Consider the following 21,015-nt stretch of genomic DNA (forward strand, 5'->3'; position numbering starts at 1 on the left):
CATTATAATCGAGTAATTCTTGAAATAGACATTTATTTGCTATGGATATGTAACATTTGTGCTCTCCATTTGTAAATATGTAGTAATATAAGTGATGCATATATGAACAGAGACACTAATGCACAAGAGAAGCAATTGATATTTGAAATTAATTCTGGTGACTTCAGACAAAACTGACCCTTTATTCTGATTTTCTTTTACATCTACAAAAGCTATAGCTGTTCATCATGACTATAATAGATGCTTTAGGTTTATAACATTCTTTCCTGACAGTCTCTATCACTTTATATTCCTAGTTTAATAATAACTTATAAGGTAAGTTATTCTTAACTTACCTTATAAGTTAATATTGACAATTTCATGGTGTGCTGTTTTTAAAGGTAAAGTCGAGTGGGACCGTATGAGTTATACAAGGCTTTTTCTTATAATTATTACTATAGATTCTTAAATTCTTTACTGATAGAAATTGTATTATTTTATTGAAGAGAAAAGAATCAACATTTATTAAATAGTTTCTAAGTCCTAGGCATTCCGCTAGGGACTTGGCAGATACATTATTTAATCCTTAAGATACCCAACAAAGTAGAAGATAACATCAATATTTTATATATAGTTTTCTGAGAAGTTAAAAAATTCAACTCATTAAAGAAATAAGGGTAAAATACCAAGAAACTTCAGGTACCATCAAACACAGGAGCTTTGTGCCTTTGCCCATTGGGGTAAGGTTAGATGTATTTGTATTTGATTTCTGGGTGGAGCGTCACAGTTAAAAGTCACCTGGTTTTTTTTCTCCTAGGGAATTCATCACCACCTTCCTTGCAATCTCATGTCCTTGGTGAATTTTTTTAAAAAGTAATAATTAAAAGTCTCATAAAAAATTGTGAAACCTTGGCATAACTAGTTTCTATCTTACTCTGTGCCTTTATTTTTTTCCAGTTCTACATTTTTGCATAAAAAGCATATGCGTAAAGTTGCTCAGTTCTTAATAAATTGTCCAGTTTCTTTCCAGCTCTGTGTTGAATATTTTAATGTAATGTATTTTTGTTTCTTCATTCTGCCTAATACGTAAAAAGAAAACGTTTTGTGACAGGTGAAAATGTGTGAAATCACCTTCCTTTACTAAATAACTTCATCATTTACCCGTTTTAATAAGTTTTGCATCTTGTTATATATAACTGGGCTTTTTATTTTATCCTAAAAAAGTTTTTGAAAGTAGGAGAATTTATAAGTTTTACAAATCAAATAATGGACTCGAGTAGTTTGGATAATTTACAAGAGATAACCACTGTTAGAGTTTGGTATATATGTTTTTTCCTATGTAAATACAAAATTAAAATCACTGTATTTGCATTTTTGTGTTATATTGTAATTGTCATTTTACTAAGATTTTTTGGGGGGAATGGTAATTTTAATAGCTGAATAGTGTGATAGTGGATATATCATACTTTTTTAGAAAGTAACTTTGTTGGACATTTAGTCTGCTTCCATATTTTTTATTCATATGAGTGGCATGTGAAAAACACCCTGTACACAACAGTGTTTTTCTATCTCAAACTATTTCCTTAGGCTAGATTCCTAGAATTAGAATTATTAGTTTATTGGGTCAAAGAAAATGTTTTAAGTTTTCTGATTCTTACTGCAAATTTCTTTCTAGACGGTGATAATTTAAACATGAATGGTACATAAGGCTGGCTATTCCACTTTTCCCCTCTAACAGCGTTGAATATTCTTTTTTAATTTGTTAGGATCTTCATTTGATACGACTGTCAGATTCTTATTTTAGTTTTTATTTTGTGATCTACTTTATAATTTTTAAGTTCTTATTAGGTATTTATAAGTCTCTGAATTGGTTGTCAGGATTCTTCATGTTATATATTTTGTTGGGATGTTCAATACATGTAAAATAGGTATTAAGTATCATGTTTACATTTGATATGAGCTGATGTTTCATCTTTATTCACACATTTTAGACTGGCCAGTTTATGGAAAAGTATTTTTAAGTACAGTAGTACCTCGGTTTTCGAATGTCTCCGTTGACGAACATTTCGGTTTACGAACTCCGTAAACCTGGATCTAAATGCTTCGGTTCTCCAACACACCTCGGAAGTTGAACATGTTACGTGGCTTCCGCTGAGTGCAAGATCCTGAGGCCTAGCTGTCAGCTGTTTTCGAACGTTTCAGAACTCCAACAGTCTTCTGGAATGGATTACATTCGAAAACAGAGGTACCACTGTAATTCATCTCAATGTAAAAGTATCCATTTATAGGACATTTCTGTAACTTTTTTGATACGTGTGGTGGATATTTTGATCTTCATCAGGAACCACTTACTGTTTTGCTCTTTAAAGTATTCTTCAAACACCCCTTGTCGCTGCCATTGAATATTGTTTTAGTGAGCTCATGTCTTCTGGGATGGTAACTAAATAAATCTTTGTACGTTTATTTGCTTCCAGTGATACTTAGTCAGGTGACTTTAAAGTACAACCAAACTAGTCTTGATCAAATCCATTTCCTGCTGTTTTCTCCCTCCACCCCCGACCTCCACCCCCCAGTTCCACTGACTTACTGAAGAAACCCAGTTGTTCTTTTTTAAAGTCCCACAGTCTGGATTGGTCTCACTGTTTCCTTGTAGTGTCACTTTAATTTTTTTTTTCCATCCACTGCATCTTTTACGTAAACTAGCATTTAGGTCCAAAAGCTTGATTAGATTCAGATTCTGTTGTTTATATTTGTTTAAGCAGAATACTTTATAGGTGTTCCTTGTGCTTCGTATTGTATCTCAGTAGGAAGCATAAAACATCTGGTTTTCCTGATTTTAGTGATGCTTTTAGATTGATTGTGGGTTCAGGTAGTAACATTCTGATCCTTCCATTATATTTCTGTACTAATAGTTTTAGTATCCACTAACGATTGCTGCCTTAATTTATTTCACATGGGGGGTGCAGCTGTTGCTTTTTCCCTCCCTAATGTACACATTCCTTCTACATTAGTTGAAAATCTTTATAAAGTAGAATTTCTTTATTTTCTTTTTTTAATTAGTTTATTGGGCGACAATGGTTAGTAAAGTTACATAGGTTTCAGGTGTACAGTTCTGTAATACATCATCTATACATCACATTGTGTAAAGTAGAATTTCTTTCATCAACTAGGGCTATTTACCTAGTAAAGCAGATTTTGCAGGACAGTTAATTCTTGTATTTATTTGCTAATTTAGTGGATGGTGTTGCTATCCAGCTTTCGTTTTTTAGTTAATTATTTAAACTAGTTCATGAATGGGTACAGCCTACATTCTTCCCAACTTCTGCTTTCATCTTTAGAGACTGTTGGTTGCTTCTGGTTTCTGGTAGTCCGAGTGGTTAGCCTAGCGGTGATGAGTTTTATTTATGTAATAATTGTTTTTTTGGGGTTTTTTTTTGTCTTGCCCAATGGCCCCCAAAAAGGAAACGGGTGGGTGAGTAAAGAACTAAACTGATTAAAATTAAGATGCTTTTTTCCCCTCGAAAACAAATTTATCCCCATAAAATAACCAGGAAGATTAGAATTTTCTCAGTACCAATACACCACATAAATCACTTCTCTGTTATAGCTAGTTATGAGAAAAAAATAACCTCCAGATAAGAATGTGAATTATTTACTCAATCAAAGGATTAACATTTCTCAGGTGTTCTTTTTCTTGTACCCGTGTACATACTATCTCTGCCTGTTTATTTTTTTTTTGCTTATGATTCTGTAAGATGTACAGTAAAAACATCTTTTATGAAATACTGCTATTACAGTGGAGTGATGAGGGGAAAACTTTTACTAAGCCAGACTGATTGGAAATTAATTAGTATTATTGCAGTGAGCTAATAGTGCAGTACTTGTATATTTTCTTAAAATATATTTGAATGATGCCTATGTTTTTCCTTTTGCGTGTGTATTTTTTGTTTTTAGGAAATAAGATATATTCTTTCATTGTTGTCTTTTAGATATTTTTAATAAATTTAGGCTATTCAAGGTTTCAGTGTTCTCCAAACATGAATGCTTTTTGGAAATTCCTGTATGTTTCTTACTGAATCATTCAGTAGCTCCAGAGGTTAAGGAGAACAAAATTATTACTTGATATTTTCATGAGTTTGTAAGGCTACTTTCAGTTAATTACTTTAATGTTGGCAATTAAATAGACTTTTCTAAAAAGAATGCTGATTAAAAAAATATATTAAACACATATAGCAGTTCCTAAGGAGTGGGGTCTTTTGGATAATTGGTATTGATTAGGGATTAGCTGTTTTTTATACCACCATTTGCTCTCCCTATAAAAATTTGGCTCCACTCTAAATGCTTAGATACATCTTTTGGGGTTAGTTTAAAATGAGTTAGATTCCACTGCTATTGCTTAGAGTTCTTCATGTTATATATTTTGTGGGAAATACTATGTTTTAGAATGGGTATGGATACTAATAATAGCTAACCATTTATTGAATGTGTTATGTGCCAGGCATTGTTCTTAGCCCTTTATTTTTGAGTTCTCACATCATCCTTAAATGAAGTTACCCTTATTGCCCCCATTTTACCGATTTAGAAACTGAGACACAAAGAGATTAGCAGTTTGCTCAGATTTCCATAATTAGTGAGTGGCTGTGACAGCACTCAGAGCCAGACAGTACTCGGAGACAGTACTGGCTCCAAAGTCCACGCTCCTAACTAATAAACGATAGAATAAAATGTACTATAGGTTAGCTGGACTTTTTAGCCTGCTTTCTTTTTCTCTGTGGAGTTAATATAGAATAATGTCATACATGTAGTAAATATGTAAGTCCTGTACTTTTTTCCATATACTAAGATATATTCTATTGCCATGACGATTTTTTTGTTGCCAAGTCCATTTAGTATTTAATCTGTTTATGATTATAGAACCAAAAGTGAGTCTTGTTCTTATCTCCATTCAAAATTGCAACCAAATAGGAATACATATGTATAACATATATGGTATATATGTATATACCATATATGTTTTATACATAGATATAATATTGGGTTGGTGCAAAAGTAGTTGCGGTTTTTGCAGTTATGTTTAACCCTTTAAACCGCAATTACTTTCGCACCAACCTAATACATAGATATAATACATATATAGTATATATGACATGCAAGCGAAAATATAGTAAACTGAATTTATATTTTCAGGTTTTCACAAAATATATGTTAAAACTTACCCAAATCTTAATTTTGCAAAACTCTATAATATTCCATTAATAAGGCTAATTATAGCGAAAAAGAATTATGACCATGAAGTCAAACCAAATAACTCATCAGTTGCAGACTATCCTGCAAGTAAAAACAAAGCTATCCTTCAAGAAAGACCAAAATATTTATAAATACACAAACATCCTAGAAATAGTTCTCAGAAATATTAAATAACATAGATTTTCAAAGTGTATCACCAAATGCTGTAATATCAAAATACAAAAAAATGTGATTAAAACAATATTTTATCATGTTGAACATAAATCAGAAATTTTTGGTGAGAAGTCATATGAACATACCCTGTACTAATTCACTGTCCGGTAAGTTTGGTTTTCTCATTTTATTTGTTTTAACGGCTAAGCAGTAAGAAGTTATAGTTGGGAGATGTCTACTTCTTCATATGTGCATTTTTTAAAAGTGATGTTGAGTACTTTGGATTATTGAACTATCTTTCATTTTGCTGTGGCTGAATTTTAAAAATACTAATTTTTAAGTCTTTAAAATCTCTTTAGAAAAGAAGTTGCAAGAGTTGAGGTAGTTTCTCTCAGTAGGTAAAATTTTGTAAGTTCTGAATCTCGAACTAACTTGAAGCAATAACGTTTAGAGAATTTGTTTAACTCTTTAGTCCATTGTAAGTAATATTTAAGTGTTTAAATCTGGAATTATTTGTATTCAGAGCAAAAGAAGTATGTTTGTGTGATGGGTCACAGATGTTATACAAACATTACTGACTCACCAGCATTCTCAAATGGAATAAGCTTATTACTTAGACTAAAACGTTATCCATAGGTCACCTTTTAACTATTCAGGACAGGATTTTCATATAGTTTTTAATGGATGATCACATTGTCTTTGCTTGAACTGAACTTTTACATTCACCCATTTTTATTGTTTTCAGCTGTAGTGTTAAGAAATTTCTTATTTTTATTAATCCTATATTTACCTTCTCCTTTTCCATGAGAAATATTTGAAGACTTCTATTCATCCAAATGTTCATATTTTTAAGGCTAACCAGCTTGAATTCTGTGGTAATAGACTCCATCCTTTGGGTACAGAACATAGGTTTAAATAAAATCAGACTGTATATTTTATTTTGGAAAATTTTTGTGATTTTTTTTTTTTTAAGATTTGACAGTTTTATATATACGATATGGCTAAAATAAAAGCCTTCTAAAGTATATTACTGCTGCTTCTGCAATTAGTAGAAGAAAAATTATATATGTTTGTGACTATAGTATAACATGTTTCTTTATCTGAAGGAGGTAAAAATTATGCAGTTTTTACTAGTTCTTGAAAGATACACCAAGAAAGCAATTAATACATATAAGAAATTTAATTTAGATTGTTTTCTTGATTTTTTTCCCCTGAGTTTTCCCTAACTTCACATTTCTATTTCCTTTTAGTTTCTCTATATATTTTTCCTGTTGATTTTGATTTTAATTTAAAAGTGGCATTCTCTCTGAATCTACCTTTCCTATTTGCTCCACTTGCTAGATTTTTTGATAGCCTTCTTAAATAATGAGTATGTGTATTTCACGTCCCTAACAGGATTCTTCCTCACCTCAGTGGCATCCTGGTTTATTCATTTATTGCTTTATTCAACAGTCATTTTAGCGTTGTGCTAGGCACTACAGAGACCTAAGAATAATAAGGTAATTGTCTAAGGTAATTGTGAATCTAAAGTAGAAACATGAAATGAGAATGAAAACAAATGAAAAAATTAAACAAAGTAACAATATGACATCTTATTGATAAGATTCCTTATGAAGAATTAAACTTGTGGAGGAGTCAACTAGACAGTAGGAAATCCAGCCTAAGACTTGGAACAAGCATTCCGTGGGTTGTGAATTTGGAGGCCAGAGGTGTGATATTTAAAATTTGGTTTAAGATTCCCAAAGTATAAGAGGAAAAGGGTTAAAGACTTGAAATGGAAACTAAACAGTACACGTTTATACTGTGGGTAAAATAGGCACGAAATTGAGGGATAAAATAAAAGGGATTAAAATTAGAAGTGCCTATTCACTTGTTTCCATAAGATTGTTTACAATAGTATGTATAAATCAAATTATAATGGATTGAGGGTGTCAGTATAAGAAAGTATTCACTCTTCCAAGAACTGCTATATAGAAAGAAAGGAGAAATTGGATGGTAGTTTAGGAGTAAAGGAGGGCCGAAGGGGAAATGTTTATAGTGAGGAAATATGCATAATCACTAAGAGTATGGACTTCAAATCCAAATATCCTGAGTTCAAAATCTGACTCGACTTCACTGTCTTGGTTTCCACATGTGGAAACCACATGGATATATCCACATGGATATAATCATAGCAACCCCTGACTATTGTGAGGATTAAATGTTAATGTTCAATGACCTTTGTACAATGCCTGGCATATAATGAATGCTCATTTCATATTAGCTAGTAATTGTTTTTAAGGCTAGCTTCAGTTTTAGAATTAATTATAATGAATTGGACCAAGAGTATAGTGGAAATGTTGGAGTCTAGAAAAATACAGAGATACTTTTTAGGATCATTGTGAGAACTGGAAGGGATTTTTATCAAGCTCACATGGAAATGGAGGGGCAGAGCTGGAACCACAAATAAAATCACTGGCTTTATAGTCCATCTTCTTTTCACCATTCTTTATCTTTATGAAGGAAAGGAAAAGGAGGGACAGATGAAAGAAGAGAGGACTTGAAATTGATTGAAAAAATTGAGGGAATTCCTATCTCAGTCTTACAAGCTGCTTGCTGAACATGATGAGGTTGAGAGTGGGATACAGGACTTAAATCAGTGGGAAATTTAGGGAACTTTTGAGAATAGACTAGGAAATCTAGTGTTGCATAACAGACTGTTTGTGGAATCAGTTTCGGTGTGTGTGTGTGTGTGCACGCGTGCGTGCTTCACTCTTAGTACTTCACAAACCCAGATGAAAGCATAGTGAGAATATAAGGTTGAATTATCCAAGCCTGGCATTGTAGAGCACTCCCGGATTAGTAAGAAGTAAGCTAGAACACTGACTACATAGTAAAATCAAGCCAAGGGAGGATAGAAAGGGGCCTCCTCATCACCATGAAGGCCAAAAGTGGTGCAGTGGTTGTATGGGAGAAGGAAAATTAGGAAATTGGAAGAATGAAGTCAGAAAGAGGGATTTAAATGTTAGAAATGAATGGCTGAAAAATGGGACGGGGGAGGGAGGAAAAAAAGGTGTAGTAAGAGAACTTCAATGTGGGAAACAGTTCAAGACGACTCTTGTAGATAAGTAGGAGGAGATACAAAATATTTTAATAAACATGTTCGTAAGGGTTAAATGTATAGAGAAAATGCTAAGGATTAGGAGCTTTGTGAGATTAATTTTGATAACTAATTCTAATTAGTTTGTCAGTGAAGTTTTTCTGGCCAGGTAGGCCTTGAGAATTATTGCTTCTTGCCTGTTAGAATTGAAAATGAAACCAGAAATTAATTTTTTTGTGTGCCTGTGTAAAAGCCAGTAAAATGGCTTTGATGGATTTTTTAAAAATAGCTTTTATTGCTAAACAGGAATTTGAGGATTGACAATGAACTTTTTTCTTCATGGGTAGGGGTGTGTGTGTGTGTGTGTGTGTGTGTGTGTGTGTGTGTGCATGCACGTGTGTACGCCCATGCGCCATCAACTGTATGCCATTAAGACCGAGGAACTTAACAGAATTTTAAGTTACTTTTTCTACTAAAATATCTTAAAGGCAGGGAAATAGGAATGATTTGACAATGCAATGCCTACACCCGGAGTTTCTGCCAGTGTTAAATAATTGTGTTGTTGTCAACTTTAGTTGGATGATATTCAGCCAAAGCTATGTGAAACTATGGAAAAACAATGTTTTAAGAAAAGAGGGAGGGAGTCACTTTCTAAGAGTATGCAAAAACAAAGGTGAGTGCATGTGTAGGAGTTAGGAATGTATCTTTATGTTATACTTGACATCGGCATCAAATGGTGGTACCAACTGAATGTTAAATGGAAACAGTCTATAAAGAGGAGTGAGAGCTATGGTATTTAACATGGAGAAGTGAGTAATGCCGTAGAATACTTGGTTAAAGAATCCACACTGGTAGATCCAAAAAGGCATTAAAGACTACTATGCATGAATACTAAACATAAGCTTCTCTTTTAAAACTAGATCCTTATTTCTGGGATTTACTTTAAAAATAAAATTGGTGAATGGGTGAAAGAAGATTGGCCATGAGCTAATAATTGTTTAACCAGTGTAATGGGTACATGGGGTTCATTGTTCTAGTCTCTTTATTTTTGTATATCTTGGAAATTTTCCAAAATAGAAAGTAAATTCTAAAAAAGAAAAGTGGAGAAGTAAAAAGGGGGATTCCAAAACATGATGTGGGCAAAAAGGTATAAAATAAAACTCATCCAGAGCAAGACTGTAAATGAGAAACATACTGTTCCACTGGAGCACTCAGAAAGAAGAGATGAAAAAAAATTGAAAAGTATTAAGTCAAAAAAAAAAGTATAGAGGTTAAGGAATTGTGAATTTTAAAGAACCTTCAGACTGACAATGAAAGGTCATAGTAGTTTCTAAAGTAAAAAGCTAAAAACTTGGCTAAAAGAAAGGTTTCTGAAACCAAAACAGCACACCTCTATGACATACACAAGAAGGCTGGAAAGAGAAAAGAAGAAATAAAACGTCAGCTTATGGGATAACAGTGCTAAGGGCCAGTTCTACCCAGGTATGTCATTTGTTTCCTTTATCATGAGAAGGGGATAAAGAAAACATGTTTATTTCTTTAGTGAACTAATATTTATTGAGAAATAAGCTGGTATGTAAGAATTTAAGGGATGGAAAGTTTCTGAGTTCATTGGTAATTGAAAAGTGGATAAAAGATGCTGAGACACAGGGAATTCTGTCTAGAATAAATGAGTGAAGTATCTTAAAGATGATAAAACAATAAGATTGGAAAGTAGAACAGTAGAAATAAGGAAATACTAAAACTGGTAGGCAAAGCGTAAGAAAATACTGAACAAGCCTGTGATAGAGTGACGTTTTCTTATTCTGCTGGGGTAGTGTTGTATTTGAGAAACTTATGTTCGTTATAACTAAAGTGTGGAATTAAGGCAAACAAATTTTGGTAACATTTTCTGTAGGCCCTTTGAATTAAATCATGTTCAGGGTGAACTGTCCGTAGGAACTGATGGACTTACTAGTTTCATAAGCTGTAATTTTGCTTGTTTGATTTCAAGTGTGAGTTTACGAAGAAGATAGATAGCACTTATATAAAAAAGTGTGAGTTACTATTATGTTGAGGATGATTTTTTAAATATATTAGGCTTCTCGCTATAAACCACAGAAGTGAATTTTTCAAGTCTCTTACTTGGTAATATATTCTTTATGCTTTTGTTTGCTTTTTCATAGGAAATGGAATATTTTATATTTAAATTTTTAAGAATACAGGTATGTATTAGTTCTAATAATTTAATGATTTCACTGAAACCACTTATTTTTCTTTAAGTACTGTATACCAGCAAACATTTTCCTAAATATTACAAAAATTAATTTTCAGGAACCATTTGGAAGGGTCAGCCCTAAGCCATGCAGCCATCGTGCTTAAATTGGTTTTTGTAAACGACTTGTGTGTATTTCGTAAAATATGCTTTATTTTAAAATTAGGGCTTCCTGTTGCAGCTGTTCCAGGAGCTCTGAGTCCTTTGGCTATTCCAAATGCAGCAGCGGCTGCTGCCGCGGCTGCTGCTGGCCGAGTGGGCATGCCTGGAGTCTCAGCTGGTGGCAATACAGTCCTGTTGGTTAGCAATTTAAATGAGGAGGTTAGTAAAGTAATTTTTAATATTTATTCTTTAGCTCCATTTCATTTGTGAAAGTTTTTCATGTTTATTTCATTTTGCACTTGCCTTTTTATGTACATTCATTAGTCAAAGAATTTTTTGTATGTTTCTACTTCTGGATAAAATCTGTGTACTTGTTTAAGTAATACTTTATTTCCTTAGACGATCATATCAATCTATATATATTTTTAACCTAACTACCTATTTTTCCTAAGAAAAATATGGTGAAGTACCGTAGTTTGGCTTTTTATCCTTTTGTTGTTCTCAAAGGCAAATGTAATCTAATTTGCAGATTTAACTGTAAAACAGTTTTGCTCTTTGCCTTTTCTAATTATTTGCTTGTTCATTTCATGCTTATGTGTCATTGCATTTTTTTAAATCTTATTTTATGTGAATTACTCTAATACATTTTTCTTTGAAGGTTCTTCCAAAGATCTTGACGAGGCACTCTTCCAGTCTTTCTTAGTAATTTTTTCTTTGCAGTTATTAGTCATTGTCTTCTAAAAATATTTTTCAACTTTATCCCCCCCTTTTTGTTAAATAAAATTTATTGTTGAGTTTTTTTTAGTTGTACATTTTATGTCTGGTATATTTTATTTTGATTGCTATGAAAGCTGGTATGAAATGTCGGAAGCTCAATGTATCAGTTTACGGTGTCTAATTTGAATATTTGTTTCATTTTTAATTGGCCTCTGTTAATACGAACATTAAGCTTATTTTATCATTTAATACTATTGTCATTCATAGTTCTGCATGCTAAAATGTTTGAATCAGAGTGCCTTTGTTTTTCTTTTAAGAATTTTGCCTGCATTTCATAACCAGCCATGCTTATGCAATTAAAGTTCAAAGTTTAAAATTCCTATGCATGCTTTCCTTCCCCATGTTGAGATGAAATGCTGTAATTTACTCTTTGATATAGATGTACTTTACCCATATTTGTCTTGGATGACTACATTTTACTCAGTTTTTCTTGTACAGTACATAAACCAACCATTTTCTGACCAAATTCCTGCATTTCCTATGTACTGACCTATATTTTATTTTTTTTTTTGTTCCCCAATTCCTTATTTTTTTCTTCTGCATTGCTGTTTCCCTTCCCCATTTCATCCTTTTCCCTGTGTGTTCACCTTCCCCTTCCTTGTCTTTTCCCAAATGCCCGTTCCCTTCCCTGTCTTATCCTTTATTTTCCTTGTCCTTGTCTTCATTCCCTGTCACCATTCCCTATGTTCATGCTTCTGTGCTTGAACAAATGTTCCTCGGACCAACTTGCCCCAATTAACCGCCTTGAACCATGATCCATGACCACCTCACCATTCTGCGGGAACCACCCTTCGTTATGGATGATCTGTTCATCTCCGCTCTTCCTCGACTCTTCTCTCTTCTTGTCTTACGCTGCTTGCTCTTCTCTCCTTCTAAAGATGGTTACGCCCCAAAGTCTGTTTACCCTCTTCGGTATGTTATTGTTAGCACTATACTTTTATTATTGATTTGATTTTTGTTTCACCTTAATTCTTATTTAGCTAGCACTTTGGCTTAAAGTTGAATAGTAAATCTTTTGCTATTTTTCTTTGCTATTTAAAACTCTCCATAGACACAAAATTTGTTTTAATGCATGCTGATTTATTTTGCATGGTCTTTAATTTAATATCATTCACATAGCTTTGAGGGTTTATCAAAAATTATTCTTTTCAAAATTCACTGTTCAAAATCTTGATCTTTCTTTATTCATTTGTAAGAATGTTGGTGTCTGGGTGTTTCATTAATATGTCAGAAAGATGATCTTTAGCTGACTTGCACATCAGATTAATTCCATTTTTGGATTACTCTCTGTGGCTCCAAAAAAGGTGTTTATGGAGATGTGCAGCGTGTGAAGATTTTGTACAATAAGAAAGACAGTGCTCTAATCCAGATGGCTGATGGAAACCAATCACAACTTGGTAAGATTAAACCATGTGTTACCTATACATCTTCAAATTGATTTTAAATATGTAATGTAAATCTGTGAGTAAAAACAAAACCCTTTCATGTTAGTAAGAAACCTTTTTTTTTAATAGCGAGGGCTCAAAATGTCAGTTTTCATATTTTAATGTAAATAGTTGTATATGATGAACATATTTGTATTTTTCTGCTATCCTTTTGCAGTTTCTCATGGTCAGTCTAATGGAAAGGGGTTTGGGCTCCAAAATTGCAATAATTTTATGTAAGAATTATGGCATTGATGTTATAAAAAGATCTTTGGTGTTTCATTCCTGGTTACTTCCTGTAATGGAAGTGAACTGTTCGTATAATCCATGAATCCTGATTAATGCCATGTTATTTTAATTCTAATGTGATTTGTAAGTATTTGGGCTAAATTTAGTAATGGAAAGAGTCCACATGGAAAAAGTATTTTAAAAATGCCGGGTTCGCATGTGCCAAATGCACCATTAATCCCTTTTTAAAATGCCTTTTGGAATCTTAAAATGTACTTTAGTCAAGTTACACTTACATTATTTAGATAAATAATTGGTGATTTTAGTGAATACCTCATTTGACTTCATACACAAACTCAGATTACGTAAATCTGGAATATAACTGCATACTCGTAGAGTGATTGACTGTAAATATCAGTATGTTCTTAGCTTGTAAATTTGTTAATTGAGATTCAGGAATGATGGTGTTTCAGACTGATGGTATTCACATTGTTAATTTTGAAATTTGCCATTTTTGATGTAAGGACTAGTGTATTTTTGGTATCATATCCAAAGAGACTCACAAACAACACGATGTACTGGACATTTTACCTTTGGAGTAATAAGTTTGAATTTCAGTGTTTCTTGTTAGCTATTGTGGTAGCTCAGACAGTGTATAAAACTTACGTCTGGGTTTCCATTTTTTAAAATGGAGATATCTGTCTTTAAGAACAGACGTAAAAGAGCTGATCATGTCATAGATGCTTAGTAAATCTTTTTTTCTTCTGCGTGTGTACATACACTTCTGTAGTCTGATGAGGGTAGTCATTGCCATTGTTTTTAATGTACATTGTAAGTAGCATTTTACAGTGCTTCATAGTTAACAAAGCATTCTCAAATATTTCATATTTCCCCTAATCATTATGTGAGCTATGGGTGGCATTACCCTCATAAATAAGATACACACAATCATTATGATTGAGAAGTACCTCAGGTAGAATTAAGCCAAATTCTTCTGAATAGTTTTTGGTTTTGTTTTATGTAAGGACTATTTTAAATAATATTTTTAATTTTTATCACATTGATTTGCTTGGGCTGCCATAACAAAATACCACAGACTGAGTGGCTTAAACAGCAGAAATTTATATTCTCACAGTTCTGGAGGCTGGTAGATCAAAATGCCCGCAGATTTAGTTTCTGGTAAGGGCTTTTTTCCTGGCTTGCTGGCGAATGCCACTCCCTGTGTCCTCACTGGCCTTTCTTCTGTGTTTTCTGGTATCTCTTCCTCTTTTTTTAAGGACACTGTCTAACTGGATTAGAGCCTTACCCTTATGACCTCATTTAACTTTACCTTCTCAAAGGCTGATCTCCAAATAGTCACAAGGGCGGTGGGGGGTCAGTGGGGAGGTAGGGAGGTAGGTAGAGCTTCAACATAGAATACAATTCAGTGCCTAACAATACTTATATTTGTAAAAAGCCCTAATTTTTATAAGATCTTTTCACTAAAGCTTTGACTTACTAATAGTATGATTTATAGTTTTTGGACTATATGTAGTGGCAAATAATTTATTATTTCTCATTGCTGCTAAGGTAGATTTTGTTACCCAAGAAGTTATTTTAATGGGAATTTAAAATCACGTAAAGCTAAAGGATAAAGTACTATACAAATTAGATCTGTTACCGTGAAAGCAATGTTTTGACAGAAAGTTTTAATTTTAAGAATAATGGTATAAACTCAAGGGAGATAATAAAAACAATACTAGAAATTCATAATTATAGGTGGTTGAGAGAAAAAAAAAACAGCTAGTTGGGTCATTTGAAAAGACTAATAAAATAGACAAGTGGATGTCGAGATTAATTTTTTTAAAATGGAAGAGGTAACACGAATATTTTGAATTATAAAGGATACTGAGTATTGATATAGTTCCATTTCCACATTACATGAACTCACCCTATATCTGTAAATTTTTGGTATCTTTTAGCTTTTCATTGTTAATGGCTTCTTCAAAGATGGATTAGGAAAAGTTAAAAAATTGTATTCAACCAAAAATTCCATTTCTACTGTGCAGTATTTACTTTTCTCTCCTTTATCATTGGTTGCTTTGTCCATTTATACCATTATTTTCTTGGAACAGTAGATTTCAAGATATGAGTCCCATTATTTAAACTTGATTCATTTTAAATTAGTAATTCAAACAATCTGCTTCATTTTGTTTAATCATTACGTGTACCTCAATTTTTGACAAATATTTTTTTCTTTAAAAACCATGGTATTCTAAATACCTCTCCTCCTCCCCCCCACCCACCCCCCGAGCCCCCATCTACTTCAGATCACTTCATATCCTTTTGTCAAGAGTTAGTTGACTAGAATCTCATTACCTGGCCACTTCCTCAGATAGCTGTTTGGTTATTTTGCTCAATTTTATTTTTATTTTACTTTTTTTTTTTAAGGAGGGCACAGTGGCCCATGCGGGGATCGACCCGGCAACCTTGGTGTTATTAACATCACGCTGTAACCAACTGAGCTAACCGGACGCCCATATTTTGCTCAATTTTAATCCCATTTCTCTATCCATTTCCTGTTTATTACTATGCCTAGGACCTTTTATTATTTTCTTATTCCTGCCCATCAGTGTCTCAAAGCTCTGTTCTTTGTTCAGTCTTTTCATAACTTCAAAGCTGCACTAAGACTGCTTTCTTAGGATAGCCTTAAGTCTACTTCTTAATACCACTTTATTCCCCAAACTCATTCCTTGAAACACATTTTGTGTGAGGTAATAGCACTTTATCATAAGCAAAGTTCTGTTCACTTAAAACAATAGAATTATAGAACTTATAAAATTCTTTTAAATTCAAGTAAGTTTTATGAAAGAAGTATATGTACCATCACTATCAATAATTTAGTTGATTTTATAAGTGTAAGCATAAATTTATATGTATATGTGAAATACAGTGTAAGAAACTAGTGAGAAAATTCAGGCCTGAGATGATTTTTTTCTGTTAGTCTCAGTTGAAAATCTAAGAAAAAAACTTACAAATATATAAGACTGTAGTAAAACAGAAAGAGTAAACTTGTTTTTACAAATTAAGGAAGTAGAAAGTGAAATGGGAATTTACTTTTGATTCTTTTATGAATGGTACCTTATACTTTTATAGCATTTTCCTTTTCAGACCTATTATTTTAACTGGTTTATTCTATACAAGTAAGTGTGATTTAAATTCTTCATATCTCCTATATCAGATTGTGTATTCTAATCAAATTCAAAACATTTTGAGAATAGGGATTCTGTTCTTAGTTACCCACTTTCCCACATTGCCTTTACCTCTCTGTTATTAATATTCTTAATACTTTTAGTAGTTAAAATCAGACTTTGAATTTAGTTAAAAGTATATGACTTATAAAATGGTCTTTTTAGTGGTTGTAAATAGTGAATAAAACATAAAACATATAACTGTTCTCTAATCTCAATCCAAAGTTCTCTTCACTTAGTTTTGATAATAACCCAGTTGATATTTCAAGAAGTAGCTACATAATGTTTTGTTGTGTTTAGGCACTGTGCTGTGTGTTGGAGAGAGACTGTGATTCCTGCCCTCCCTGTACCTTACAGTCTGAAGGAAGATATAGATTCAAATGTGATGCATTTAAAAAGAAGTAAAGAGTATTGCATGGGGAATATCTAGTGAGGCTTTGAACCTTTGCAGAGGATGGAGAAAGGCCTTCCTGAGGAAGTAACAGTGAAGGATGAATAGATTAAAAGCGATAGTGAAAGAGACGGGGAATTGTTACAGATAGAACAGCATGCACACGGGCTAAGGGGAAGACAAACTGGCATTTAGTTTAAGGAAGTAAGTTTTGTACACCTGGAACAGAAAGTGCAAGGAGCACAGTGCTCAGGTACCGTAAGTTCCATGAGGACTGAATGGTTCCTGCCTTACCATTTGAGTCTTACCACTTATTCTGAGCTCTCACAGAGGTTGGTATTGTACATCAATACATACCTGTTCTAAGAGGTGGGAGAGATGTGTTAGGATCACACTGGGAAAGGTATAAGCAGTGTTCAAGAATGAGTTTAGACTTTACCCCTGTGGGTTTTAAATAGGTAATGATGTGATTAGATTTGCAATATACAGAGGTCTTCCAACTGCTCTGTATAAGAATGGATTGGAGAAAAGTAAAGAAAAATACAACAGGAAGACAAATTAGTAAATGGATTGAGTTAATCCAGATCAAAAATAGTGGCAATGAAAAGTGGAGAAATGGAGAAAAGATGAATTTGAGAGATGATTAGGGGGAAGAATATCGTAGGATGTGGCAATAGGATGTGGAGCATAAGGAAGGAAAGGTTATGAATGAGGGCTGAGTTTCCTCCTTAGGCGTCTGAGTGTCTGATGTATCAGAGTTGTGAAGCAAGAAAGATTCATCATCTAGATCTTCGTTCTGTGAAAGAGCTTGTTTTGCCAGAATGCCTTGTCTAGTACAAGTGAATTAAGTCTTGTTACCAGTAGTTATTAGAAACTCCTGACTGACTATAAAATCAGAGAAGTCAGATTTTTAAAGTAATCTGAAATACGTATTTTTGCTTTGAACTTTGTTAAAACTTTCTAAATAGGCATTCTTTTATTTTTTTATAGCCATGAACCATCTTAATGGACAGAAAATGTATGGAAAAATTATTCGTGTTACTCTATCTAAACATCAGACTGTACAACTACCTCGAGAAGGACTTGATGATCAAGGGCTTACAAAGGATTTTGGTAATTCCCCACTGCATCGTTTTAAGAAACCTGGATCCAAAAATTTTCAGAACATTTTTCCTCCTTCTGCAACCCTTCACCTATCCAATATCCCGTAAGTATTAAAGCTGAAGTTTATTAAAGATATACATTTTAGAACTAAAATATAAAATTTATTATTAATCTTTACTCTTTGTTTCCATCCAATTTTCCTAGTCCTTCAGTAGCAGAAGAGGATCTACGAACACTGTTTGCTAACACTGGGGGCACTGTGAAAGCATTTAAGTTTTTTCAGTAAGCAAGCTTTCTTGTCTTTAAATTAGTCACTGGATAGAAATAAAAGTTCTCTTCAAGTAGTATTCTTTTTGTTTATAGAAATTTTTGATTCTGAAATGGACAAAATTCAAGTATTTAAGCCTTTCCTAATTTTTATGAAGTATCTAATTTTATAATTTTGTTTCAGAAGAGATCACAAAATGGCTCTTCTTCAGATGGCAACAGTGGAAGAAGCTATCCAGGCCTTGATTGATCTTCATAATTATAACCTTGGTGAAAACCATCATCTGAGAGTGTCTTTCTCCAAGTCAACAATTTAAAAAAGGGGAGATGAAGATAGGAGGTGAATCACATTGTTTGGTGTCATCACCTATTGACTGTTCAGAATAGTCGGGACCAGAGTTTGATTTTTTTCCTTGTTTCTTTGTTTTTTGTTGTTTTTTTCATGCTGTTATCATTCCTTGGTTCTAAAATGAAATGGCATATGTAAAGGCAGAGTTATTAACTGCTGTATTTCATCTGTTCTATAGGGAAGCCATTTTTATTGTCTGTTTAAAATTTCAGGTTAATTTTCTTTTTCAACTTAGTTGACATACGTGCCTTAAAAGGAAAACTAGTGTTGCTATTGTGCATTTACTAGAAAAAAGGAATTGGTTGTCTAGGGCACATTGTTACATGGGAATTACAATATGTTTAGGCAGGGGTGTGTAAAAAGGTTAAGTTTTTGTTTCTCCTGCTTGGAATTTATTTTGAATTATTGGCTTGTCACATTTCTTTCTATTTAGTCAAATAAGATACAGGATATTGGAAGAATAAAGCAGCATTTTTTTAGTTTTTACTACCTTAGGCTTTATTGCTTTAAAAAAAAACACATTGGCCTTTGTATCTCACCATTCTGGTCTAGATTCAGTTATGAATGTAGGCATTAGTTAAAATTAACAAGATGCAGAGTATTAATTTCTTAAGACAACAAAGTGATTTCTGTAAGTTTGAGCCCTATGTGGAAAGCATTGTGGAATCTTAACCTTTTTGTACACACTCTTGTGGGACGTATCATATAAATGTCAGCACTAAGTAATGTCTTGTTTGTGGCTGAATATTTTTCGTAGATGTTTTTGGAGTTGACATGACTTATGTGCATTTAAATATATATTGCCATCCTTAGTTTGTAATTAAGATTTGGAATATGGTTGTGGATTTCTGAGCATGTGAAGACTGGTCTAGCTAGTTCAGGAACTGGTGCATGTATTTTTCAAAGATAAAGAAAGTGTACTGCAAAAATTTGCAGGAAGATTAATTTTGTGGCAGTTTTCTAAAACTGACAACCAGGTGGGACCAAAGTTTATGTGCCTTTAGTCTTAATTTACCTTGCATTGTAATATTCAGTTTTAATAAATCTTCAAAATATTTTGTATTTAGGAATAGATCTGACTTTAATAAAAACATGGCTCAGAATCTACAGGTCAAATTAATTTGAACAGTTCTTGTCAATCTGAATTGTTGATTCTGTTTAAATGACCAATACTTTTTTGAAATTGATGTACTTAGTTTCAAGATTCATAGATTCTGTTATCTATGTAGACAGAATGGTCATGTATATTTTCTATTAGTTGAGTTTTTACATCTTTAGAAATGTAAAATTCAGTATAGTTTGAAAGCGGCACAATTAAAAATTAATTTTCTAACAAAGTTGGGAGGTTTGATGGTTGTTTAATTTCCTTTTGTGTGTACTCTGCTTACCTCTGTAGCATGCTCAATAAACACTTCTGTAGCTCTGTATTCACCTTCTGTCTTTCTCTGCTGCCTTTTCTCTCTCCTCTTTGTTTTCACTCCACTGTGCTTCTGAATTCATGTTTATTCTCTGCCAGGGTGGGAAAGGAGTAATAATATTACAATTCCATGGCTTTGTTCCATAAATAAACCGAGATGCTGTGAAAATATACCAGCGGGTTTTTTTTAATTTAAAAGATGGTGACTGCTTCCCAAGGAGGACACAGAATTAACATTTCCCACCCTGTTATAATCTGCTTTAAAGACAGAACTTTTATTGTAGCTCGTTAATTCTCTCTATCTCTTTTGTTGTTGTTGTTTTTCTAGATTTATGCAGTAATAGATCTTTTGGATTTGCCATGCTCTCTTGCTGCAGTTTCATCTTTCATCTTTTGTGTCTGCTAAAGATCTACTAATCTTAGTCAACCATTGCTAGTTTTAACAAACATACTTGATATTATTGGGAAGAAACATGTCCTCTTGCTTTTGCTTTGGGTGGGAAGACATACATACAGGTATTTAAAAATGTAAGGGTAATCGGTGATGCTATGACTTACTTTTTAAAGGATTCTGATTAGGGTGCTATTTGTATTACTCAAAATATTTTAGGTCACTTTTTTGAGACAGGTATATTGGTGTCAAGTTTGTTCTGACAGGTTCTGTTCCTTAGGTTTGTTCTGTTATAAAATAACGGACAATGCAAACTGTGTAAGTATCTATTCAGAAGGAGTAGAGAGGTCCCTACCCCCTTCATCCGGGATCAGAGAAATGGGTACAGAATTATTTAGTGAAATTGAGATTGCATAGGTGTTTATCTGTTTCACCTAACTATAAGAAGTTTGATTGTAGAAATTCTTAATTTTTATAGTTACTCTCCTAAATATATTTATTCCCTTTAAGTTAATCTTTTTTTTTCTTCAGAGTTTGCAAATAAAAATAAAGGTTGAAGAGTGTCAGATTACTCACATTAAGGACAAAAATGCTCAAATATGCAGAAAAAAAACAAAAACATA

At 33.0% G+C, this 21,015-nt stretch overlaps 1 protein-coding gene across 5 annotated transcripts in view; it reads left to right on the forward strand.

Moving 5' to 3' along the window:
- PTBP2 (polypyrimidine tract binding protein 2) overlaps positions 1 to 20,011 on the forward strand; it is a 68,651-nt gene extending 48,640 nt beyond the window's left edge. For 2 of the 5 annotated variants that reach the window (XM_019747019.3, XM_088799456.1), the window contains exons 9-14: positions 10,879 to 11,033; positions 12,470 to 12,503; positions 12,896 to 12,988; positions 17,855 to 18,071; positions 18,173 to 18,250; positions 18,420 to 20,011. In XM_019747019.3, the coding sequence (XP_019602578.1) occupies positions 10,879 to 11,033; positions 12,470 to 12,503; positions 12,896 to 12,988; positions 17,855 to 18,071; positions 18,173 to 18,250; positions 18,420 to 18,552 (710 nt within the window). In that variant the 3' untranslated portion in view covers positions 18,553 to 20,011. The remainder of the gene's footprint in view (positions 1 to 10,878; positions 11,034 to 12,469; positions 12,504 to 12,895; positions 12,989 to 17,854; positions 18,072 to 18,172; positions 18,251 to 18,419) is intronic. The other 3 variants (XM_019747020.3, XM_019747021.3, XM_019747022.3) reach the window with 3 other exon arrangements.
- The last annotated feature ends 1,004 nt before the right edge of the window (positions 20,012 to 21,015 follow it).

This window comes from Rhinolophus sinicus, chromosome 7, assembly GCF_057876585.1.
Source record: "Rhinolophus sinicus isolate RSI-liver-muscle chromosome 7, RSI-T2T, whole genome shotgun sequence".
NCBI lineage: Eukaryota > Metazoa > Chordata > Mammalia > Chiroptera > Rhinolophidae > Rhinolophus > Rhinolophus sinicus.